At 50.4% G+C, this 26,624-nt stretch overlaps 1 protein-coding gene across 1 annotated transcript in view; it reads left to right on the forward strand.

The window, feature by feature from the left end:
• Positions 1-26,624, forward strand: part of PLXNA2 (plexin A2) — a 224,444-nt gene that overhangs the window by 152,665 nt on the left and 45,155 nt on the right. Inside the window, exons 10-12 of the mRNA XM_061161050.1 lie at positions 9,400-9,600; positions 11,374-11,470; positions 15,836-16,026. Coding sequence (XP_061017033.1) covers positions 9,400-9,600; positions 11,374-11,470; positions 15,836-16,026 — 489 coding nt within the window. The remainder of the gene's footprint in view (positions 1-9,399; positions 9,601-11,373; positions 11,471-15,835; positions 16,027-26,624) is intronic.

A 26,624-nucleotide genomic window follows, 5' to 3' on the forward strand; every position in this document is an offset into this window, starting at 1 on the left:
TCAACACAGGGAGATATTAAATTTCTTATCTTTCCAATAAATAATCCCACCCAGTGATGTTTCCTTGAGGTTCACTTTCTTACAAGCTCACGGTAGGCCTTAGGACAATGAAGCCTGCTGGGTCAAAGTCCTTTTCTCATATCTAATGTTTTTCATGCCCCAGGGTGACCAGTAGTTGAGTTTGAACAACTACAGAGACCTTACATATTCCAACAAACACACATGTGCATGAATATACATCCCCATCTCATTCTGCCTTTTAGGAAACCCGTAAATGTAAGTAAGTGACTGTGTAGCATGTACAAATATTGCTGTCACATTTATCTGTCTCCCTCTTGCACTAGACTACAACCTCTTTAAAGACAGGAGTTACATCTTATCATTAAATCCTCAGGGCCTTTTTCAGTGAAAGTCTGTAGCATGCATTCCTGAAATATGCTTTCATATTTGCTTCCTCTATGCGAGGAACAAACATCATTGATAGGAAGTGTTCCTTGGAGCTCCTTGTCTAAGATGTCAAGAAAGAGTCTCTTGTCTCTCCTAATCGAGGTAGAACTACCAGTTGCTTCCAAGAAAGCGCACCTTGGTCAACATGTCATCGTGTTGTACACTTAATTTTTTTAATTGGAGGATAATTGCTTTACAATGTTGTGTTGGCTTCTGCTGTAGAAGGATATGAATCAGCCGTTAAAGGTCCCTGTATCCCCTCCCCTGGAGCCTCCTTCCCACTCCACCCCCATCCCACCCCCCTAGGTATCACAGAGCACCGGGCTGAGTTCCCTGTGTTCTACGGCAACTTCCCGCTAGCTACCCATTTCACGCATGGTGGCGTAAGTATTTCAGTGCTACTCTCTCAATTTGTCCCGCCCTCTCCTCCTCTCAACATGTCCACAAGTCCGTGCTCTCTGTCTGCGTCTCTATTCCTGCCCTGTGATAGGCTCATCAGTATTAAATACCTTGCAATTTTATTTGTCAATTGTTTAGCCGCTAAGTCAGGTCTGACTGTTTTGCAACCCCATGTACTGTAACTCGCCAGGCTCCTCTGTCCATGGGATTTTCCAGAAAAGAATACTGGAACGGGTTGCCATTTCCTTCTCCAAGGGATCTTCTGACCCAGGGGTCAAAGCCAGGGGTCTCCTGTATTGGCAGGCAGGTTCTTTACCACTGAGCCACCTGGGAAGCCCAGTTATACCTCAATAAAGCTATTTTTTTTTTTAACTTTTAATTTAAGAAGAAAGTAAGCCTTGAAAGGTTTCCCAAACACATGCGCACGCACGCGCACACACACACACATACACACGGCCTTGAATTCTTCTTAGCTTCTGAAACAATGTGTCATATTCAGCTAGAAAAAAAATGAAATCTGCCTGTCTTGAAAGAGAGACACACAGATGGTGCCCACAGGCGGTATTTAAGGCAGACCCAACCACAGGTGCCTCCGCGGGATGGAGCCAGTTCTCTGGGGCCCTGAGCACCTTCCAGGGAAGGCCTTTTCTCCAGCCAGTCACGATGCTTTGAAGTAGCTGACCAGAAAGTGCCATGCTGGTCTTAGTGGGCATCGGAAATTAATCCCGGCACCGGGGTCCTGCAGAAGGCTGAGACTGCTTTCAGGCCCATCTTCTCACCCATAGGAAAGGACCCACAAGCCGAGGGAGTTTGGGAGTAGGGGGGAGCCCAGCCTGGGCGTCCGCAGGACAACGGCCAGGGGAGGCCAGACGCCAGGAGCAGGGTGACGCTGAGGCCAAGGCTGGGCAGTGAAGGGCCTCAGAAACTGACCTTCACACTTCTAACCTCCTAACTTAGGTCAGTAAGTAAGTGTCAGTCGCTCAGTCATGCCCGACTCTTTGCGACCCTTTGGACTGCAGCCCGCCAGGCTCCTCTGTCCATGAGATTTTCGAGGCAAGGATACTGGAGTGGGTTACCATTTCCTTCTCCAGGGGATCTTCCCCACCCAGGAATGGAACCCGGGTCTCCTGCACTGCAGGCAGATTCTTTACTGACTGAGCTACAAGGGAAGCCCTTAACCTCCTTACTTGGTTGATGAAATAAGTGGAGGAGGCCCACAGAATGCCGAGAGAGAGGGAAGATGATGTGGACATCCGGATGAGAAGCCGCTTCATTTTCTCCTGGCGGCTGGGCTCCTTCAGGCCCAGAGAAACCCAAAGCCGAGCCTGATGGGACCTCCAAGCCAGGAGCGCGCGCCAGGGGCTGGGAGACCCAGCAAGACAGGAACTCTGCCCCGTGTGGGCCCAAGGGCTGTGGCCCAGAGGGCGAGCTGGATCCTGCCGCCTCCCTCACGCGCTCTAGAAGTCCCTGGAACACAGCTCCCTCTCGGCCACGGGTAACTCAAGAATTCCAGAGAGCCGGGCCTGGCAGAGGCGGCTGCCGTCCCAAGTCAGGATTAAATTAAAACCGAAAGAGCCCTGGGGAGAAAGCCAGAGGCTTCCCGGCTCGCTCCGTGTTCATTTCCTCTCCTTAATGTCTGCTCCTGGAAGTGAGAGAAACCTCTCCTCCTCCTCACCCTGCTGACAGGCCCCAGGCCCCACCCCTGGGATGTGCTCTTTCGGAGGGGCAGCCCCGGGCCCCCCAGGCTCCTGACTTAGCTCAGGACGGGAAGTGGGAGGCAGGACCCCAGGAGATGGCAGAGCCGCAGCCCCTCACACATCACTTCCCAGCTGACAGCCCCCAGACCCTGCTGCTTGCTGTCCGAAGTTTGCTTTCAGGGGAAGCCCCGATCCGGAAAATGGGGGGAACCGCAGAGGTGTGCGTGTTCAGCTTGAGCGAGGTTCCTTCATTCAGTCGGGAGTCCTTCCTGGAGTCCTCAGGTTCTTCTGGGGACTGGAGATCCCTAAGCTGTCCCTTTGGGGTTTCTAGAATATCTTTTATGCTTCCAGTAAGCCCCCTCCCCCCGGCCCCACTGCAATTTGAACCAAAATTTTACATCTATCTACTTCTTAGAAACAATACATAACTGATTAGCTCCATTGATTTGTATAGCAAGGCTAAGACATCACACATTTGCATTTCTCTCGCCTGTGACAGGAGGGTGGGGGAGGGGGGCCAACCGCCTCAGCATCACTCGGGAACTTGTTAGAAATTCAAATTCTTGGGTCCCATCCCAGAGTAAGCCGAAGATTGAGAACCACTGACATATGGCATCTCAATTGATTCTCACAACAGACCTGCAGTTTCACATAATTCATATTTGACAGATGTAGTAACCAAGATGCTAAAATTTTAGTTTTTTTTTTCTTTTTTGCCTAAGGCTACAGAGAACTCAGGCATCCAAAAAGGCAGAGTATAGGACGCTCTCTCCAGAAAATCAGGACCCGTTCGCTTGTCTGTTTTCATGGTCTCAGCTACACTTGCAGGCCTGACCTCAAGCAGGCTCTGTGCTGTTGGTCATGAGGGTTCGGGGTGTGGAGTGCGTATGTGTGGTCCTCAGTCGCTCAGTCATGTCCAGCTCTTTGAGACCCCATGAACTGTAGCCCGCCAGGCTCCTCCGTCCATGGGATTCTCCAGGCAAGGATACGGGAGTGGGTTGCCATGCCCTCCTCCAGGGGATCTTCCCGACCCAGGGATCGAAGCTGCATCTCTTACATCTCCTGCATTGGCAGGTGGGTTCTTTACCACTAGTGCCATCTGGGGAACCCCAGGGTGTAGAGGGACCCACACAAATCCATTCGCACAGATGGAAACCGCCCATGGAAGACAGGTCAGTAGTACCACGTCCAGATGCAAAGGTGGCCAGTATGTGAGGTACATCTGCCTACTTCTTTCCAAAGGGCTGATGACCAATCCCGGGCTTAGTCCTGAAAACCAAGAACCGCTGAGCTAAGTAAAAGTGCAAGTGTTAGTCGCTCAGTCGTGTCCGACTCTTTGCAACCCCATGGACTGTAGCCCTCCAGGCTTCTCCATCCATGGGATTTTCCAGGCAAGAATACTGGGGTGGATTGCCATTTCCTTCTCTCAGGGATCTTCCCGACTCTAGGATCGAACCTGGGTCTCCCACATTGAGGGCAGACTCTTTACCGTCTGAGGAACCAGGGAGGTCCTAGAGTGAACGCAATTCAAAATAAACATGTTAATAGTTAGCATTTGTTGAGAGTCTATTATATATGCAACATTATACATATATTTTTTTAATCTCAGTTGTAACTATTCTATGAAGTAAATTCTGTCCTAGATGAATAAACTGATAAGTTTAAACAGTTTTCTATGATCCTCACATAAATGCAGAAATGCAGTGTTCCCAAGTTGGCACTGAATAAGTTGAAGTCCTCTGATCCTGCGTTCAAGTGAGAAATATACAGTGATAATATTAACATGGTTAATCCAGTTTATTACCACTGACAACAGACCTTCACGTCCCTCTTGCCTGCAACCTAGAGTTATAAAGTATTACTGGTCCCATTTTATTGATGCCTGTGTGGTAAGTCTCTTCAGTCGTGTCAGACTCTTTGCGACCCCAGGGACTGTAGCCCACCAGGCTCCTCTGTCCATGGGATTCTCCAGGCAAGAATACTGGAGTGGGTTGCCATGCTGTCCTCCAGGGGATCTTCCCAATCCAGGGGCGGAAATCACATCTCTAGTGACTCCTACATTGGCAGGCAGGCTCTTTACCCACTAGTGCCACCTGGGACACCCGTTTTGTAGATGAGGAACTTGAATTTCAACTGAGCCATCTCTTGAGTGCTTTTAAGTTCATAAGCCAGACCTTTCCCCCACTCAGAGTGCAGCCGGTCTCGGATGGGGTCCCAGAAATCTGGGCCCCCCTGGGCCAGGTTAAGCGGTGACATGGTGTTTGCAAGCGGGTGTGCGCCAGAGTATGTATGGCTTTCAACTTGAAAAGCTCATCTCCCACCATGGCTAAACCAGGCCTAGTGAGATGTAGATACATAAATATCTCCTTTACGCCCTGTCCCGGGGGAAAGATAGAACCACATAAATCCGATTAGCTTACCCGGATGCGGGCTGCTCTCTCTCTTTGAAGTCCAGTGGGTGAAGATAATGTCATTTGCACGTGGGAGCAGTCGTTTCCGGGGCTGAAGGAAGGGTTCCCCGCGCTGAGAGCCGGTGAAGCACAGCTGAACAGGGTGGACCATGCGGCCCGGAGGTTCGTCCATCGGGCTGCAGGGCCAGGTCCTGCCCCCCCCAGTCATGTCCCCTCCTCCTCAGCCCACCCCTGCCCTGCGATGTCCCCAAGCAGGACATCTGCTCATCTCTATAGAAGCTCAGCTTGCTGCTAAGGAGCGGGATCCTGCTGCCCATTTGCCTAGAGGCAGAGGGAGGAGTAGAATGACCTCCAGAGGTGACTCAGGAGACTGGGGGTCTGCAGGAGCAATGTCTTTCGCAGTGTTTACAGCAGTCCTCACACTCTGCATGAAGGGGGTAGCGTGTGTGTGTGTGCGTGTGTGTGTGTGTACTCCCAGGAGCAAACAGGTTGGAAATGGCCTTTTATATTTGATGAAACCTATCACCTTCCACAGGCTTCCCTGGTAGCTCAGCTGGTGAAGAATCCACCTGCAATGCAGGAGATCCCGATTCAATTCCTGAGTCAGAAAGATTCCCCTGGAGAAGGGATAGGCTGCCCACTGTAGTATTCTTGGGCTTCCCTGGTGGCTCAGACGGTAAAGAATCTGCCTGCCATGCGGGAGACCCCGGTTCGATTCCTGGGTCAGGAAGATTCCCTGGAGGAGAGCATGGCAGCTCACTCCTGTATTTTTGCCTGGAGAATCCCCGCGGGCAGAGGAGCCTGGAAGGCTACAGTCCATGGGGTCACACAGAGTCGGACACGACTGAGCGACTAAGCCAGCATAGCACAGCGTCACCTTTCACAAACCCCAGAGGAACTGACGTTCCAACAGCTTGACGATGTTCTATCTCCCACACATTCAACCCTCACCACTGCCTTTTCCACCCAAGACCCACTGCTACCTCCAGACAGTCAGCAGAACCATCTCATAACCCAAGGAGTCTGTGTATCCCCTCTTTCCTAGGAGAAGAGAGTACACCTGGGTACCAGCCACATCTTTCCTTTGCCCTAGAGAATGCAAGGAAGGATGTGATTCTGTCTGGCCCGAGAGAAACAGCCAAAAAAACAAGCAAAACCTGAGATTCTTTTCTCCAGGGTCAGTCTCGGAACCCTCTTTAGGCATCTGGAAACCCCTAACCATCACAAACCATCACACTTTAGCTTAGTCCCAGAGAGTCTACAACAGCAGACCATGGGAATTTTTTTTTAAATAAAATTTTAGAATCTCTTTAAAAAATACATAAAAGTACTCATAAAGTCTACTTATGATTCTCCAACTTTCAGGCTGAATCAGACAACCCAGCCCGAAAGATGAGGGTGTATGTGGGTATGTAGGTGTGTATTTATGCATGTACACATGCGTACATGTATTTTTGTTATGATTAATAAGATTCTACAAACTTGTTCAATACCCTAAGACATCATACTCCCAAAAGTACGTCTTAAAGACTCAGCTCGTGAAATTTGAATTTGTTCTGTGAGCTCGTTAGAGGTGAAAAACAACAGGTCATCCTTTACAATATATCAACTAGTTCTGATTCTGAAAATCTGTTCTCTCCCTCTCTCTTACAGGTATACACACACACAAACACACACACACACGCAAACATCCCTTGCTGTACCTCAGTCTTATTTCCAGTCTAAATTAAAATTCTGATTTATTAGACTCAATGAGGATTTTTAGCCACTAACAGGATATAGTATCTCCTTTTCTATGGGATGTCTGGGTTTTCCGAAAGTGGTGTTCACTTTTTTTTTTCTTGGCTATAAATATATGAAAGACTCTGTCGAGCATGCCCTCGGGGAATGAAAGTAAAAGTGCAGCAAAGAGCACGTTTATGGGTTGGCAGCTTGAGTGACCTGCTTCTAAACAGGGCCCCATCTGTTCTGGGGCTGCCTCGTGATGCTGTCTCCTGTGGAGACCTGCCCCGTGCCCTCACAGGCAGGCACCGAGGGATGGCTCCGTGACCCCAGAGGTTCCGCCAGACCCTCCTAGGCAGGCTTCTGTGGCAAACTTCTCCTGGACCCAGCTTTTCGTAAATCTTCAGGATTCCTCCGTAAAAACAGACAGACCAATTTAGCAATCCTGTGACTCCAGAAACAGTGACCAAATCAATCCCAGCTTTGGGAATCAAACTCCCACCCAAGTCTCTAGATGTCCGGAAGACAGGAATTTACCCTCATCTCGGAAGAATCTGGGACATTGGAGCCGAAAGGAGAGTTTGAGATAGTTTTGTCTGTTGCTTTACTTCCTTGATTTCCACTTACCTTCCCACAAGCCATGAGCAGTTGTCTACTACATGTCAGGAATGGGGATAAAGCGAGTAAGATGCAGCCTAGTCCTCAAGGCTCACAGGCCCGTGAGGAGGACAAGTCAACAGGAAACTGCAGTTGTGAGGGCTCAGTGCAATCAGCGGGGGCCCGGGGGTCGGGAAGGATCTGGGACCTTCCAGCACAGGGACGGGGTCGGGGTCAGGGGCAGCTTTACAAAGAAGGAGCCGCAGAGCTGAGTTTGAAGGCCAATTACCAGGTAATCAGCTAAAGAGGGCTGAGTCGGGGGCCAGGAGGAAGATGAGGGGTGGAGGGGGAGTGTTTCCAGTAGAGAGAAAAGCATCTTCAAAGGACCAGAGGTTGATGAGGGAGGGCGATGAATCCTCAGGTCTAATCTTAAATTCCTCTGTGGTATGGCTGGACCTCGATGCACGGGAATCTCAGAGTAATAGGGACGCAGGGGCCAGACGGTGAAGGACTTCTTTCTGACGCCCACTGCTTAAACCCACATTGAGCCAGAAGCCCCTGCCTCTGCCCCCCTCCCCCACCTTGCCACCCCAGGCCGTCCATTGTTCAACATTCCTGTGGTACCAAGGACTTCTTTCCTGGGATGCCTCAGGCATTGGAGAAGTACCATTTAGTGTTCCAGACTGTCCCACACCTTGATGCTTTTGAAAAATGGTGTTGGAGAAGACTCTTGAGAGTCCCTTGGACTGCAAGGAGATCCAACCAGTCCATCCTAACGGAAATCAGTCCTGAATATTCATTGGAAGGACTGATGCTGAAGCTGAAATTCCAATACTTTGACCACTTGATGCAAAGAACTGGCTCACTAGAAAAGACCCTGATGCTGGGAAAGATTGAAGCCGGGAGGAGAAGGGGATGACAGAGGATGAGATGGTTGGATGGCATCATGGACTGGATGGACATGAGTTTGAGTAAGCTCTGGGAGTTGGTGATGGACAGGGAGGCCTGGCGTGCTGCAGTCCATGGGGTCGCAAAGAATATGACACACCTGAGCGACTGAACTAAACGGTCCCACCCCTTGAGGAAGTTCACCATCCTGCCCTGACCCCCACCTAAATACCAGTAGCGCCCTCTGCAGGAGAGCAACAGAACAGCCCTACACCGTCCATCCCTAAAGAACTACCACCACCACCATGGATTTCAAGGGGACCAGGAAATAGGCGCCTCCTTCAAGACTTGGCCCAGCTGATCCTTGGTGACAGGACACGGTTCCACATGAAAGAGGCTGCGTGTCCTCACTGCCCCAGGCCACTGGGCAGCGTCCTTCCGGAGAGGGAGAGAGTGGGCAGGGTGTGGAGCTGTGGGGAGGCGGCCATCTGACCTCTGGCAGAGAAACAGCTTCTGGGAGAAGAGCTGCGGGACATCACTCTCCTCCTCGTGTCCTACCTCTCTCATGGTCCTTCCCCGCAGTCTGGGCCCACCAAGAGTTTCTTTTGTTTCTGTTTTGTTTTCCAAAGCCACATGGTCTTCACGCCAGGCCTGGTAATGAACTGAGCTAAAAAGCCAGAGCAAGCGTTTAGAGTATTGCTAGTGGGGGCCGGGAGGTGGGGTGCGGTGGGTGTAGTGGGGGCTTTATCCACCTCCTGGAAAGACTGCTCAGCCAGAGCTGGGAGCTGAGGCTGCTGATAACAGATGGCCTCGGGCACGGACAGTGCAAGCGGGTGGGGAGCTGGAGCCCGGTGGGAAGATGGAACCAGCGGTGGGGGCGTCCAGGCTGGGGACAGGCACGTGTGGAGCCTCGTTTATCCTGTGTCTCAGGAGATAAAATTTCCGCAACCTGCCACATCAAGGCTTGAAAATTTAATTCCTCGATGGTAACATGTGCACCAGATTCAGGATGACTCGTGGGCTGGGGATGATGATCTCAAAGCCCCGGAGCTAACAGATAGGTCTCACGTCCCCTGCCAACTCCATGTGCCCCTTAACGAGGAGCGTCCTCAGGGGTAGCCCGCCTGGTTGCAGGGGCTCTGGCTGGGCATGGAGGGCCTGTCCCCCAATCCCAGCTTGGGGAGTAGGGAGGTGTGAGCCAGGACAGACCAGACGGAGGCCTTCTGCTTGCTCCCCAGGACTGCCCCCAGCTGGTCCCCACCGAGGAGATCCTGATACCAGTCGGGGAAGTGAAGCCAATCACCCTCAAGGCCCGAAACCTGCCCCAGCCTCAGTCCGGCCAGCGGGGCTATGAATGCGTCCTCAACATCCAGGGGGCCGTCCACCGGGTCCCCGCCCTGCGCTTCAACAGCTCCAGCGTCCAGTGCCAGAACAGTTCGGTAAGAGGACCGGGGCCCAGGCCAGCCAGAGCCAGCTTTTGTCTCGCACCTGAGCCAGGGCCTCAGCCTGGCCTCCCCCCAGCTTCTAGAACCTTCCGAGTCCACAAGCGACCCACGTCCTCAGAGACAGAGGAGTGTATACAGACACCCAGGTTTCCTCAGCAGAGCAGGGCAGGTGATGGAGGGAGTGGAGGGCTGCAAGGACCCCCGTGGCTTAAGTTGAGGGCTTTGCGCCCTCTCCGAGTTGAAAGAGTACCTCTAAGCCTTTGGTGAAACTTTTTCAGCACCAGTCAGTGTGACCCCAGAGCCTGCCCCGGTTCGGGGAGTGGATGCAGGGAGGGTACCACACGGGAGGAAAGCTTCGGAAGGGACCAGGGGAGGTAGGAAGGCAATGGCGGGGGGCGGCAGGCGGGGGAGGAGGAGGACACAGTGAACCTCAAGAGCAGCAAGGGTTAAACCGATCCCGAATGCCAGACGGAGAGCCCCACGAGGTGTTTCATTATCCTGCTGGCCCAGAGAAGATCTTTTCATCTGCGAGCTCCCTGTCTCTGCCTGTGGGGGGTCAGCTAGGAGATGGCGGGGGGAGGAATGTGACAAAGTTGCCGAGGGAAGGTAATTCGCCTGCGAGCGATAAAGAGAATCTTGGGCCTCTTATCAGGGAGCTGTCGGGTTCGCAGGTCACTGGCTCTTGATAGAATTTGTAATCGGTGGAAGACCGCCCAACACCCGAGGAAGGTGGGAGATGAGAAAGCCGTGGAGCACAACAAAGGGAGGAAGGCGGCGGGAAGCCGAGGAGAGGGGCGGGCTGACGGTGACGGGCCCTGGGAGCCGTGTGGCCAGGCCAGGCAGCCCCCTGAGTGGGGAGTCCCGGGGGGTCTCCACCGAGGCTCGGGAGCTGGACCACCAGAGGGGCGGTTCTGATGTGTCTGAGGTCTTGAGGGCCCCGGGCGGGATCGGCTTGGGAGGAAGTCCACTCCTGGCTGCAGCTTGGCAGTCTTCAGGGGTTGGGCTGCTCAGAGGTGTGCCCACAAAGCTCTGGGCACGGTCCCTAGTGGACTGGTGACCGAAGTAAAGCTCACACGCGGAAAGAAAGGGCCTTGCCGGGCCCGGCCAATCAACCGCCGAGGCACTGCTGTTCGTTATGCACGTGCTGTGTCAGGGCTTTGCGGGGTGTCCAGAGCGGTGTGTGGACTTCCTAAGAGACTTCCGTGGGTAAAAATGCAGTGCAGATCCCAGAAAGTGCCGGGTTCAAGACCATACACCAGGGGACGGGGAGCATGGGGTGGGCTGGGAGGGAGGGCAGAGAAGACCCCTGGGGGGAGGTGTGTTTGAGCCAGGCTAAAAGAGGTAAGATGCTGAAGGCTGGAGGGTGTCGGGAGAGGGGAGGCATTGCTTGTGAGGTGTGAACTGAACAGATGCAGCGAGGGGCTTAGGAGAGCTTGCTCGGAGACAGGGGCTCCAGAGGTTTCTGGAGGAAAGCAGTGGAAGCGAAGGTTGGAGAACTAAGCCTGGATTGGATCATAGGAGGTATTGAATGCCAGCAAAGGGGTCTGAGGGGGATCCTGTTGGCATCCATGACTGGAAGTCGGAGGAAGGCACCGTAGGGATGATGTGAACTGTGCCTGGAGCTCCTGTCTCTCCATCTGCCTCTCTCTCGGTCCAAAGGGAACCAGAGTCCCTGGTTTGTTTCCTGGCACCCTGAGATGCAGGCAGCACCCTGACTCCCTGGGATAGAATTCCTCGTGACATGTGCCCCTGCCCCTCTCCCCACAGTACCAGTACGATGGCATGGACATCAGCAACCTGGCCGTGGACTTCGCTGTGGTGTGGAATGGCAATTTCATCATCGACAACCCTCAGGACCTGAAAGGTAGGCAGCTACTTCCGGGTCGAGTTTTGATCTTTCCGCGACCCTGAGAAAGATCAGGGCTGGAGGGATCAGAGCCAGCCGGCCGCGGTTCCATGAATAATACACTCCCCCTGTCCATGGAGCTTTTCAGAGGCACCTAAAGCAACATTTGGCGCCATCAAAGGAGTCCTGTTGGGAACCCTGTTTTATTACAACCAGAGCATCCGTCGGGTAGCTGCCGGCTCATCGCCTGTTCCTTTGGCTCCAGGAGACTTTGAAGTGTCTGTGGAACCTGCCCAGGAGAACAGCAGGCAGGAACGTCCTGCCGGTTTCTCTGGAAATGGAGATATTATTCCCAATGAGGACCTGGTCCCCCTGCACAAAGAAGTCTTGTCAATCGGCTCCCGGGTCCTAAGGCGGATGGGAGGGCCCAGCTGGCTGATTCCAGGGCACGGCTGTTGCAGGAAACCTCAGGAAGGAGCTGGGCTGATGCAGGAGGGGGCGTTCCATGAAGGGGCCTCATTCTGGTCCTGCAGACCCACGGGGAGGTCCTCCTGGGTGCCGGGTCAGCTGCCCTCCGTGCAGCATTCCTCCCAGCTCTCCAGAGTGACGGAAGTGACTCCAGTTTGATGAGCACTCTGGCTAGGCACTCACTGAGTGATTTATTTAGGATTTTTTTTCCTAATTGTCATAGGGCTGAGAAGGATGCCCTAGCATTATCATCATTTGACAGATAAGGGAACTAAGACCCAAAGAAGCTGAGAGAGGGACCAAGACTGGTGGCTTTGGCAACACGGACACTAAAATTGGAAGAAGGCAGAGACCAGCCTGACCCCTGCACAAGATGATGCAAGCTCATAAAGTGCTCCATGTTTAAGACAAAGACTGTGTAGGATAACTTATATGTGGAATCTGGGTCAGGGGGAAATGCCCCAACTCATCAGAAACAGAGTGGAAAAGTGGTTGGACGGTTGGAGAACTAGGGAGAAGTTGGTAAAAGGGTACAAACGTCCAGCCCTAAGATGAATAAGAATCTAATTATGGCATGGTGACTACAGTTGATATCACTGTGTAATAGAACTGAAGTTTGCTAAGAGAGTAGAATTCAAATGTTCTTAACATTTGTGTGTCTCTGAGAGTAGAACTTTAATGTTCTTAACATGTGTGTTCTTAACATCTATCAATTAACTAGATGGGAGGAATCTTTTCTCTCTGTAGTGTATCAAATTATCACTTTAAATATTGTACAATTTTTTTTTTTTGTCAGTTACACCTCAATGAAGTTGAAAAAAGAAAGAAATGGACCAAGAGTCAAATAATAAGAGTCAGGATTTGAACCCAGACAGTCTCATTTTGGAGCTCACGTCCTTCCTCCTGTGGCTCAGGCCACTGTGAGATGTGAAACTTCCTCCCCCAGAACCCTGTCCCCTGACCCTGAGCCATGAGCCCCGTGTCACGTTTCAATTACCTAGGGTTTTCACAAGCCTGTCCTTCAGGCTGAGGTCACCCCAGGGGCACGGAGAGGGACCAAGGCCCCGGGAGGACCTGCAAGTGCTTCAGCATCTCTTCCAGATGCTTCTGTCCCTGTGCTGGATGCTAGAGCTCAGGCTGGGAGATTTTTCTTCTATTTCTCCTCATACCCAGGCCCAATTTTCTCAGTGCCAGGAGATAGACATTTCGCCTGCTGAGAATCTGGGCTTAGTTCCCAGAGGTTGCCTTTACACCTGGAGTTTTAGAGAAAAAAAAAATGGCCACATCCAAGCTGTTGCATCAGAACCCTCCCTTGTGGCACCCAACAACTTTTAAGCAGCTCCTTGAATGCAGGGGCCATGGTGTCTTCACACTCACCTCCCACCCAGGGCCTCGCTGTCCCTGGAGGCTAATGCACTGTGTTGGGTAGAGAAAGTCATGGTGCTTAAGGACTAGGGTTCCATAATCCAACAAACTAGGGTTCCAATTCTGCCTCTTTCACTGATAGCTAGGTGAACTGACACTGATTACTGCTTCTCTCTACGTCCCAAGTTCACTCTCTGGGAAGTGGGGGGCCATCATGAGCATCAAATGAGAAATTATATGTGGACCATTCGTGCATGTTGATAAATGCAGTGTGGACCTGTTCATTTTGATTCCCATTTCCTGCCCTTTACCATAAGAAACCATAGGATCAGGATGTTTCAATGTAGTCTCTGCTGCTGGGATTGAGAAATGCTTGGCAAGGCAGAGGAACAGGATGAGAATAAAGTGGAAGAATAAACCCATGGAAAAATAAAAAAATGCCCCTCCCCTGGGCCCTGTCCCTGGCCTCCAGATGCACACGACCCAGGCCTGCGAGCTCTTGTGTGCTTGGCCAGAAGAACTGAGAAAGGGCTTTCCCAGTATCCCACTTCTGGAGAATTCCTCCTGGGACTCTGAATTCAAAACACCAGCAGACAACCAAGCCTCAGGCTCACAAAACAGTTCTGCCAGTTTGCCTGTCTAGGGCTTCTGAGTCAGTGAGAGACAAAACCAAAAGCATCTGCAGACTCCAAAAGTAGCCAGTTTGTCCTCTTTCGGGATGTTCTCTCCATCCACAAGACTGCGTCGACCCTCTTTCCTTATGGGCTAGCTCTGTCTCCACGCCGCCAGGCACGTGGCCTTTCTTGAAAGCCCAGATGACACCTCTCCCAGACCCACCAGGTCCCCTGTGTGCCCCCCTCCTTTCAGGACCTGCGTGCTAGCAGAACCGTGAGTGTCCCAGCTTAGGACACTAGCCTTTAAACTCTGAGAGTCCTTACTTCTCTCTTTGAGCTTCATTTTTGCCTGAAATGGGGAAATCAGTCCTTACCTCTTTCAACGAGGTCCATGTGTGCCAGAAACAGAGGCAGCAGCATGAGAATGTAGCTTGAGTTGAAAGAAAAGATAATAAGCATGTATAGAACATAGGCTATGTTGCAGACACTGTGTTAATCACTGAATATACCACATCTCATTCAAACCTCACGAAAAACAATGATTACTGTGTAGATCACAACAAACTGTGGAAAATTCTTAAAGAGAAGAGAATTCCAGACCACCTCACCTGCCTCCTGAGAAATCTGTATGCAGGTCAAGAAGCAACAGTTAGAACTGGACATGGAACAGCAGACTGGTTCCAAATCAGGAAAGGAGTACATCAAGGCTGTATATTGTCACCCTGCTTATTTAACGTATATGCAGAGTACATCATGAGAAATGCTGGGTTGCATGAAGCACAAGCTGGAATCAAGATTCCCAGGAGAAATATCCATAACCTTAGATATTCAGATGACACCACACTTACGGCAGAAAGCAAAGAAGAACTAAAGAGCCTCTTGATGAAAATGAAAGAGGAGAGTGAAAAAGTTGGCTTAAAACTCAACATTCAGAAAACTAAGATTGTGGCATCTGGTCCCATCACTTCTTGGCAAATAGATGGGGAAACAGTGGAAACAGTGACAGACTTTATTTTGGGGGGCTCCAAAATCACTGCAGATGGTGACTGCAGCCTTGAAATTAAAAGACGCCTGCTCCTTGGAAGAAAAGTTATGACCAACCTAAACAGCACATTAAAAAGCAGAGACATTACTTTGCCAACAAAGGTCTGTGTAGTCAAGGCTATGGTTTTTCCAGTAGTCATATATGGATGTGAGACTATAGTTGGACTATAAGGAAAGCTGAGTGCCGAAGAATTGATGCTTTTGAACTGTGGTATTGGAGAAGACTCCTGAGAGTCCCTTGGACTGCAAGGAGATCCAACTAGTCCTTCCTAAAGGAGATCAGTCCTGAATATTCATTGGAAGGACTGATGCTGAAGCTGAAGCTCCAATACTTTGGTCACCTGATGCGAAAAACTGACTCCTTGGAAAAGACCCTGATGCTGGGAAAGATTGAAGGTGGGAGGAGACGGGGACGACAGAGGATGAGATGGTTGGATGGCATCACTGACTCAACAGACATGAGTCTGAGTAAACTCCAGGAGTTGGTGATGGACAGGGAGGCCTGGCGTGCTGCCGTCCATGGGGTCGCAAAGAGTCAGACATGACTGAGCAACTGAACTGATCCTGAGTTACAGATTAAATACTGAATGCTCAAAGAAGTTTAATTCTTTGTCACGTCGCTAGAAAGTGCTGAAGCCACAAGGAAAGCCCTGATCCAATTTAATCTAGAGCCAGAATTCTTAAATAACAATATTTTCTGTCGTGCCTTTAAACGACTGCTAAGAGCCTCAATTTATTATTAATTCCCCATCAGTTATTCTTTGCAAGGATAATGGCAGTCACTGGTGATATCCCTGGACGGGGCGGTCTCTGTCATCCTTGCGAGAACGGGGTAAGCGGCGAGGAGTCCCCTGCAGCTCGCGGTGTGACCGCCCTGTCCGTCTCCCTGCAGTCCACCTCTACAAGTGTGCAGCCCAGCGGGAGAGCTGTGGCCTCTGCCTCAAGGCCGACCGGAAGTTCGAGTGCGGCTGGTGCAGCGGCGAGCGCAGGTGCACCCTCCAGCAGCACTGCAGCGGCCCCTCCAGCCCCTGGCTCGACTGGTCCAGCCACAACGTCAAGTGCTCCAACCCCCAGATCACCGAGGTAAGCCCCCCAGTTTCCCCGAGCAGGGCGGGATGGCCCTGGGCACTGAGCCTTTATGGAAGAATGCTTGATGTTGATGCGAGGGCAGGTAACGCCTCTCAGGGGTGTCCCGATGGCCTGTGTCCGGGCATAAGCAACAAGCGTGTGGAAGTGTGTGCTCATGCACCTGCACAACCACGTGTGTGCCTCGGTGTGCATGTGTGCACCAAGGAGGCGGAGCCAGCCCAGCCTCCCTGCCAGGCCAGCTTTGCCAGCGGGGGACGAGAAATTGGCTGGATGGCGGGTGAACGTTTCAGAAAAAACAGGCTCAGCTTTTCTCAGCAGAAATGTGATGTCAGGGGCTGCAATTAGCTCAGAGTTGCAAAGTTGAAAACAGAAGGAGAAAGCAAAGGCAGGCACTGCATTAGCCACCGCGCCATTTCCCCGGGTTTCCTTTCTGTCCCAATTTGTGTGTGCATTTTAATGGAAAGAAATAGGTAATTAATTATTCCTGAGGGGGGAAAAATGATGTTTCCTGAATAGTCAGTTGCAAAAGAAGATGAATAGATGATGTGAATGAACACGCAGCTGCTTGGGGTTTGAATGGCTGGGGAGAGGAATAGTTGTATTTAACTTTGGTTGCCTTATGAGCTCATCACTCTTTACTGCTCCCACTTCACCGACTGTTGCTGGCACTTTGAAACTAATTACACATTTCTTATGATGACTAGGAATATCGGCCAAGGCAGGTACCACTGTGATTGCAAGTCTAAGAAAGCAAGAGCAGGGAGTTCTCTGCTGGTCCAGTGGGTTACATTCAGGCTTTCACTGCCATGGACCGGGTTCTAGCCTTGGTCGGGAAACTAAGGTTACACAAGCCATGAAGTCTGGCAAAAAAAAAATTTTAAAAAGAAAAGAAAAAAGAAAGCAGGAGCGGCTACTCCTTTTCTGCCTCTCCCCCGAGCAGCTGCCTTGTGCCTTTTCCTGCCTCATTTTCCCTGCTGGCCAAAGCAAGCCAAGTCTGGCTCTCACCTATGTCAGAGTATTGGGAAACTAATGGAGCATCCCTGTGACCATTTTGCAGCTTCAGATCAGTTAAAATAAAAAAGAAGAAGAAAAAAGAAGAAGCCTCAAGATCAAATGAGTGTTGTTAACCTACCATGAGGTATTCAAAGAGGGAGCAAATATTTGTTTGGTGTGCTTGGCACTGTCTTATTTAGCCCTCATAAACTCCATGAGAAGCCAAAATTCTCACCTCCATTTTACAGAGGAAGAAAACGAGGCTCTGAGTGATGGAATTGTCCAAGTTCACAATGGCAGAGCTTATATCTCAGCTCAGATATATTTAATTGTAAGAACATTTTTAAAGTGTCTAGGATTTGCCCAAGTAATATTAAACAAGAAGTGGGCTTCGACTGAGGGTCTAGGTCCGGGCAGCCGAAGAGTGTGGTTAGCAAGATGAACAAAGATGCACAGGTAGAAAGCATCAATTAACCAAATGCTGATAGAACCTGGAGAAAGAGAGCACCTCAAAGCCTTGCTGAGAGCTAAATTAATTGAATGTGGCCGGAAGGACCAGCGGAAGGCACGCTGTAAAGATCGTGACTTTAAATGATATGATTTGCCTCTTGCTTTTGCACTAGAGGTAATTTAAGGAAAAAGACTAGAACATGTTACTGTGGACGACTTGGTGGCTGAAGGCACACCAAAATGCAGAGCCCTGGTGCCTGACAGTGAAGAGAATACTCCTTGCTCAGTGCGCCAGCCTTTAAGATCTAATGAGATTGTGTTGTTTGGGGGTTTTATTTCTGGGAGTAGAACCTGCCGTAAATTAGAAATCGATCTCCCAAAATAAAATCTTGTTTTGTATGATGGTAAAGTAAAAAAGAAGTGGGCTTCCCCATCCCTGACATCCAGCCTTCCTAGGGGTGTACAGACCAGGTGCCATGCATCCACAGGGCTGTGAATCCCAGGGACAGTGAGGAGCTGGAGGAGTGCATGTCCCTCAGCCCAGGTTCTCACCTGGCCCTGTAGGAAGGTGCTGTGAGGGTGTGGACACCGCCCCTCAAACACCGGGCTTCCCATTCTTCTCTTGGCCGTGCCCGCTGGCGGTGCCTGCTGCCTCTCTCCCCTGTCCTCGTCTCACCGGTGAAGTGCTCGCGGGGACTGCCGGGGGCGCCCCGGCCTCCACCCCCAGGCGGCTAGCTTGGAGCCACTCAGGGCTCCGTGCCTGCTCCCTGATTCTAGTGATTTCCCGCAGCGGCCGCCCTGAGAACTTGCTCCGTTCTGTAATTCTTGCTGCGGCTGTGGTTCGTCTCTCTGCTTCTGCACCTGCGGTCCAGGGGTGTTTGAATCAGGCAGGAGGGACCCGTTTCCATCAGCCCCTCTCACCCTTGCCAACCTTGACTGCCGCCCCAGCCCCTCCCGAAGGCGAGCTTCTCCGAGAAACCTCTGCCCCCGCGCCCCTGCTCACTGACCCTGACTGACAGGCGGCTGTGTTCCCGAGGACACCCAGGCTACACGATGCTAATTAACCCCCCGAGGTAATTAGGCGGTAATTGATTTTCCCAGTGAACGCAGCAGCAGGAGGAGGTGGAGGCCCCGAGCAGTGGGGTCTCTCCCGTTGGTGGTTTCCAAGTAGAGGCTGTGGACAAAGAAAGAGCATCAGGGGAGAGAGACAAACCCACAGGGTGTCTCCAGCCACTGCAGGGACAGCAGGCACTCCGGACAGGACACATGAGAGGGAGGAGCCCGAGCGGGAATGTTCTACCCGCTTTCAGCCTGCACTTCCTACCCCCAACCAAGCCTCTTCTCACAAAAGCCATTTTTCACTTTTTAAACTTTGCATGGTCGAGATAATTTCAGACTGATAAAAAGGTGCAAAAATAGTACAAAGAACTTTCGTATACTCTTCACCCAGATTCTCCAAAATTAGCATCTTATATAACCACAGTACAATGATCAGAATCAGGAAATTAATAGTGAGGGAGTAACGCCGTCCAATATACATGGTCTTCTTCACATTTCCCAGTCATCCCACTGATGTCCTTTTTCTGGTCCAGGCTCCAATCCAGATCACGTGTGGCATTCATCATCACGATGCCTCAGTGCCCGAATCCTCAGTCTTTGTCTTTTATGACCTTTGTCTTTCAGGACCATTATTTCGTAGAATGTCTTTCAATCGGGATTTGTCTGATGTTTTCTCATGATTAAATTCAAGTGACATATATATTTTAGCAAGGAACACTAAAACAACTGTAGGATACAGGTCAAAAGGGCACAGGAGCCAACTTGATTTAGCCCCAGTGGCCAAATCTGGGGCAATGTGAGCAAGAAAATAAATAATCATCCTAATGTACTTCATGCAAGAAAATAATATAAGAATGTGTGGTCCTTGTTGATATAAATAAACAATATAGGAGAGAGGAAGCTCCTCTTTATACTAGAATTGCAAATCCTAAAAATAGAAGGACTTAGGGAAACAGAAATATCACCACTTAGCAAAGTTCACAGTAATCATTGTTTCAGGCAGGAATGTTCAGTGAAGGCTAAAATTAGCAAATGAAAGAAGGATGAGAAATGGGATACTGACAGAGCCTCAAGCTCTCTCCCCACATGACATGTGTTCATTACAACAAGAAAAATGGTACAGAGCGCTTTCGTACAGGTGAAGAAGCCAGGTAGACGGTGGTTAAGGGGTTAAGGTACCTTAACCAAGTGATCAAAGTTGGCATCACCAGTCGTCCGAAGAATCAGCCTCGGGCGCCTCTCTGTAGGCTGAGCTGAGAGGACCACCACCTCGCTTCCCGTGGCATTTGTAACCAAGAACGTGTGATTTGTTCAAAGTAACTTTTTAGAAGAGTCAACTCATTTCCTTTACCTCCGCTTTCTTGGCCAATTCCTTGACGTTGGCATAGGTCTTTGTTTTTTTTTAAACAATCAGAATTCTATGAGCTCTGTGCCCTTTTCTACATACCTCCCTCTTGTCTCTGACCCTCCCTCATCTTCAAAAATGTATAGCCCCTCAGGACGTGCCCACGTGTAAACAGGAGCCACTGACCACACAGATCCTTCCTGAGGGAGAAGAGAAGATTCTCTGACAGCCCACGGTGGTTCCTGGGAGCAGCAGAACGCCCACTGCTGGAAACCAGTGGGGACTGGAAGGGGTCTGCTTGCCTGCGGGGGCAGGGCAATCAGTGAGCTGACCTCAGAGGAATTCTACTTTAGGAAAAGGAGTGAGCTGGAGCTTAGTTGGATGAACAGCAGTGTTCTTCCTTAACCCCTCCTAACCCAGCTGTCTCCATGGCAACCAAGCCCTCCCCTAGAGACCCGTCTCTTGTGGCAGCTCCATGTAGGACACGTCTTCCAGCCGATTGAATTTCCCAGTTTGCCTCGACTTCAGGTTAGGACCCCCTCAGGACTCACCGTCTGCTCCCTCTCAGCCAGCCCTTGGTGTGATAATGACGCTGTCCCCCGCGGGAGGCATCCCAGGCTGTTCCCGCTCCAGCTGTCATCCCGGGCGTCTGCACGCGTGTCACCTGTTCAGGTCCCAGAACAGGAGATGACGTGCGGAGGTTTGGAAAGCCTGTGAGATGCCGGGCAGCCATGCTTCTGTTCTTCCCCAGCGTGTGCCTCAGGGGCCTGCCAGGACATCAAAGAGGAGGATGTTAGGAGCCATCCCCTAGAGAGAAAGGAAAGCCCAGAGAGACTGAGTGGGCACCATCCGGCAGAAAGGGCCAAGCAGTGGATGAGGTTCTTGGAGAGAGAACTTTAGGAAGGCATCGGCGCGCCCGTGAGAGAGCCCTCCACTCCAAGTGAGTGTACTGGTCTGCTAGGGCTGCAAGTATCAAACTCCACTGGGGACCTTAAGAAAAAAACAGAAATTTGCTTTCCCAGTTCTGGAGGCCGACGTCTGACATCCAGCTTTCAGTGGGTTGGTTTGTGCTGAGGGCTGTCAGGAGGATGTGTTCTGAACCTTTCTCTTGGTTTCTGGTGGTTTGGGGCGGTATTTGGCGTCCCTTGGCTTGTGGAAGCAGCTCCCTAACCTCAGCCTTCATGTCACCAAGGTGTTCGCCCTGTGTGCATGTCTGTCTCCAATTTTTTTTTTTGTATAAATATTGTACTTTAATGAACTCCTTAAATAGAAATGTCACGACGAAAATATATAATTGGAAGAGATGGAGTGTCCCGTGTATACTCCATACCCATAGAAAACTATAAGGGAAGAAATAGAAATTGGAATTAAAGAAGCAGCAAGAGGAGGTGAGAAAGAGGTCTGTAGGCCATCTCGTTGGCAATGATAAACAGTATACCTGATTATCACAATTTACCAGTGCGATATCCAAAATTTCCATCCCACAGGCATGGAATTGCCCTGAAAAAAGAAATCTTCTGGATTATTTTTGTCTCTTAATTCTTCAAATGACAAGAACTATTTAAACCAAACAAGGCAGGATAAAAGTTGGATAAGGTTAGCACCACTCATCTGCAGTAGAAACTCAGGTCAGTGATCTTGTTTATGAAAGCTGAGGCAGCAAGACCAGATAAGAAAAACCGAAGTGAAGTCACTCAGTCGTGTCTGACTCTTTGCGACCCCATGGACTGTAGCCTAACAGGATCCTCCGTCCATGGGATTCTCCAGGCAAGAGTACTGGAGTGGGTTGCCATTTCCTTCTCCATGTCTCCAATTTTTAAAATAAGAATCCCAGTCATGTTTGATTCGGGCCCACACTAATGACCTCATTTTTAACGTGATTATCTCTGTAAAGACCCTGTCTCCAAATAAGGTCTTATTCCGAGGTGATGGGAGTTAGGGATTCGACATGTGAATTTGTGGGGGATAAAAATCAACACAAATTCCCAAAACAGAATATTCTGAGCAAAAAAGAGGAGATGCCGTGGTTCTAAGGAATTGATTCAGGCATGCTAAGGTTAGAAGTTATCACATGGATAAATTGGTCCTGAGTCAGGCGGCCGGGGGATGCAGCTGGCCTATCCCTGAACATTGGCCACCTGGCAGAGGCTGGAACCTACTCCTCCCAAAGGGCTTCAGACAGAGATGTGTAATTTGTGACCGTTTGCAGCTGTCTGCTGTCAGGAAAGAGGGCTGCAACAGGGACCTAGACCTCCACACCTAACAAGAACACCAGTCAGGCCAAGGACCTGTACAGATGAGTCACACTCACAGTTCCGGAAGTCTTACTAATAATAGCTTTTCTTTAACAAGACACTACTATGTGCCAGAACCCATAGATTCCGCATACCTGCTCCTTCTTATTGCAATCCTGCAAGATGACTGTAATTATCTCCATTTAAGAGTCAGGGAAACAGTGCTTAGGGGAGTAAATAATTTGCCCAAAGTCACACATCTGATTAGTGGCAAGACAGATTCACTGGTGCCTCTTGGCTCCAGAATGCAGACTCGCCGCACCTTTTGATGCTCCTTCTCTTGGCCAGAGGGCTAGAGAAGTATTCCCTGGCTGTGCATATTCACCCCACCCCCAAAACATCTGTGCCCAGGATCCAAGTCCCCTTGGTCGGTGTCAGGAAATAAGGACAAACTGGGGACATTGGCTACTCTTTTAAGTCTTAAAATAACCTTCCCCTGTCTTCCTAAAGATAATTAAGTCCACACTTATTTCTATGAGTGGGGGAGAAAAATGGTAGAACATTTGGGGGCACTTTTAAGTGTAGGGCGATCACTTCTTGTGTATCCAGGGGAGGTGTTACTTTAATTGCATGTGGTTCTTAAAGCTATCAGACTGTTCAGTTGGTTTCTGGTCGAATCTATCAATGGGATGATGGTCACAGTGAAAGTTGCTCTCACAAGCATCTCAGCTGAGGGGAGAGCTCACAGGCTGGGGCCCCGGCAGTTCATGTCTGCAGGTAAGACTAAAGATCAGGGTGAAATGAAGGCAAAGCGGGCTTGGGATGCAAGGGACAAATGCCCAGTGTTGGGGTCCTCAGGGAGTGACCAGGAACCTACACCATTTGGGTACCAAGGGGCACTCCTGTGTGCCTCTGACGTCCCCCGCCACACTGTCCAGTAATGTCACACTGGGGCCAGGTCCTAGGAGAGCTGGTTTTGCAGTGGTCTCTCCCTTAACCACTTTGTAGCTTTTCCGTATAAAGTTGTCAACTTCAGTAACTCCCCACACCTCACTAGCCCACTGTTAGGGAATATCAGTTCTGTTTAACATTATCTTAGGGATGTGTAACCGGGAAGGAAGACCAGTTGTAGAAAACTGCCAACACTGCCCTCCAAAACCAGGCATAAATAATGGTCGATGCTCTAGAAGTTTGAGATGATTCATTGCTCTTGATTCCTCCTGCTCTCCGTTTGCCCTAATATTTTAAAGCAGATCTTTTTCCTGGATTCTCTCAGTTGCAAATGCTTGTGTGAAACTGTGTGGCAAGCTGGATACTTGGAAGTATTTATCTATAAGGCTACACCGAGTTTCCGCGGGAAAAGACAAGAGCCACCTGCCCAGGGCGAGAGCGACTCGCTGCAAAGTTCCCAACAAATAAATAAATAAGTCAGCCAGCTTTCCTGAGAAACAAGTCGGCCCTCTGATCTCCCGTTCATTTATTTGCAGGCCTCATTAATATAACATCACTGCAACAAACAGCTAACGGGGGATGGTGTCAGGATGAATAATGGAGTTACTCTGCTGAGATAACAATTAGGTTTTCAATGTACTATCAGCTAAGACAGAGCCGGCAAGGATTCGTGCCGGGTAGAGAGCTGGTGGCGCTGATGCTATAGATGCCTGCAGAGCTCTTCGGCTGGGCTCTGCCATGAAGGGTGTGCTCACACTTGCTCAAGCGCACACACGCCCACGTCCACACGAAGGTGTGGACACGCGAAGGTAGAAAACGACGTGACAGTCTGCTGTCTTGGACTCAGCATCCAGGTGCCTTGAGGAGCCAGACTGGGGTCAAAATTTGCAGGCACAATGCCCTCTAAAGTCAGGAGAACTCTGAGCAACAGGAAAGGAGTAAGCGGGTGAGTCTGGAGAGGGTTACCTGTCTCCGTGCCCACAGCGTCCTCCCTGGCCCGTCCTCATGAGGCAGCAGAGCCCTCCTGAGCCCAACCTCAGACACAGCAGCTTTTGATACAAAGTGTAACCGTCTCCTGGGGCTGCTCCACCCTGGGTGACTCCCCTGGGACCCTCACCCTTGGCTGTGTTGGGAGGCTCTGATGTCTTCTCTCCCATCTCCCCTTAAGAACACAGCCTAGGGTGCTGACAGCCTGCTGCAGACATGGCAAGAGACGCACAGGTCCGTCAGAGAGGCAGCCAACACTGTGCTGGGCAGTCTCCACACCTGGCTTTTCCCTGCCACAGCTTGCCTCTCTGCCCCTGCCTTGAGCCCCACAAAGAGCAATACCCAGAGGATCCACTTGCGTGGGATGCTTGTAAACATGAAGCCACTTCGGGAGAAATATCAATAATCTCAGATATGCAGATGATACCACCCTTATGGCAGAAAGCAAAGAGGAACTAAAGAGCCTCTTGATGAAAGTGAAAGAGGAGAGTGAAAAGTCTGGCTTGAAACTCAACTTTCAAAAAATGAAGATCATGGCTTCCAGTCCCATCACTTCATGGCAAATAGATGGGGAAACAATGGAAAGAGTGACAGACTTTATTTTCTTGGGCTCCAAAATCACTACAGATGGTAACTGCAGCCATGAAATTAAAAGACGCTTTCTCCTTGGAATAAAAGCTATGAAAAACCTAGACATTATATTAAAAAGCAGAAACAGGACTTTGCTGATGAACGTCCATCTAGTCAAAGCTGTGGTTTTTTTCAGTAGTCATGTATGGATGTGAGAATTGGACCATAGAGAAAGCTGAGCACCAAAGAATTAATGCTCTTGAACTGTGGTGTTGGAGGAGACTCTTGAGAGTCCCTTGGATGACAAGGAGATCCAATCAGTCAATCCTAAAGGAGATCAATCCTGAATATTAATTGGAAGGACTGATGCTGAAGCTGAAACTCCAGTACTTTGGCCACCTGATGCAAAGAACTAAATTATTGGAAAAGACCCTGATGCTAGGAAGGATTGAAGGCAGAAGAAAAAGGGGACGACAGAGGATGAGATGGTTGGATGGCATCACCAATTTGATAGACATAAGTTTGAGCAAGCTCTAGGAGTTGTTGATGGACAGGGAGGCCTGGTGTGCTGCAGTCCATGGGGTCACAAAGAGTCAGACACAACTAAGCGACTGAAGTGAACTGAACTTTTTTGGAATTCAATCGATCTGGCTTCTGCTGAGATTTCTTAATCATAGAATAGTAATGAGAAAAATGATAGCTAGCACTCACTGAATGCTCACCTGGGACCTAGCACTGCTAACTTATCACTGTCTGTATATTATCTCATTTAGACCTTATAACAACTTCTATGAGATGGAAGCAATCATCATGAGTCCCACTTTACAGATGAGGAAACCAAGGTACTATGAAGGGTGATACATTTCTTAATGTCACATTGCTAGTGAGCTTTCAAACTAGGAGTTAATCCTAGCTACTTGACACCAGCACTCCCATGTTTGACCCTGTAGCATCCTTCATCTCTTTCCTGGGCTCACTTAGACAAACAGAACTGTCAATCCACTGGGCTGGGGGAGGGGATAGAGTGGGTACCATGTGTGTCATGAAGCCTGCTGCAGAGATGGGAAGCAAGCCAGTGGTCCCCACCCAGAGCATCACTTAGGGAGACTGGAATGCACAGGCAGAGATGACACCAGGGCAAGCCTGAGGGGAGTGTGGGCATTCACAGGGTCAGGGCCAGACAGCGGGGAGGAAGGGAGCTGAGAAGTTCGCAGAAATGCTGGCTAGCCAACTCCAGAGCTCCTTGGAGAGCAGCAAGTGTGGCCTTAGCCATGGGGGACCTGCACAGCGGGGCTCCCGGGGCTGGGGCATGAGTTCTCATAGCTGATGACCTTGGGGCTGTGGCCCGGCAGGACGCTGGTAGCTCAGGCAGCGTGGTGGGGAGGCTGGAGGCACCGGTTAGGTGGGCCTGGCTGGGCTCTGCCACTCACTCTGTAACCTCGAGCCGGTTGCTTCACCTCTCCAGGACACTAGTCCGCATGTGTAAAATGAAAATAATGGTAGCAGCTCCTTCATAGTTTGCCGTGAGCTCTAAGTGAGATGTAATATATAAGAAAGTGAAAGGGTCAGTCTCTCAGTTGTGTCCGACTCGTTGCGACCCCATGGACTGTAGCCTGCCAGGCTCTTCTGTCCATGGGATTCTCCAGGCCAGAATACTGGATGGAGTGGGTAGCCACTCCCTTCTCCAGGGGGATCTTCCCAACCCAGGAGTCAAACCCAGATCTCCCACGTTGCAGGCGGATTGTTTACCGTCTGAGCCACCAGGGAAGCCCGATATATGAGACCCCCGGTACAATTCCCGCCTCATGATAAACACTTAATAAATGAAACAAATGGTAAACAGGCACCATTATCAGAATCTTCAGTAACCTGGGGCTGATGCCCACTTCTGTCTCATCTCCCATCATGTCTATCCAGGTGGGAGATATAAACAGAGAAGACAGGGTCTCTAGGATGGGAGCCAGGCTTCATGAGGCTCCCACCATGAAGGGCTTCTCCTGTGA

This window comes from Dama dama, chromosome 14 (genome assembly GCF_033118175.1).
Source record: "Dama dama isolate Ldn47 chromosome 14, ASM3311817v1, whole genome shotgun sequence".
Classification (NCBI taxonomy): domain Eukaryota; kingdom Metazoa; phylum Chordata; class Mammalia; order Artiodactyla; family Cervidae; genus Dama; species Dama dama.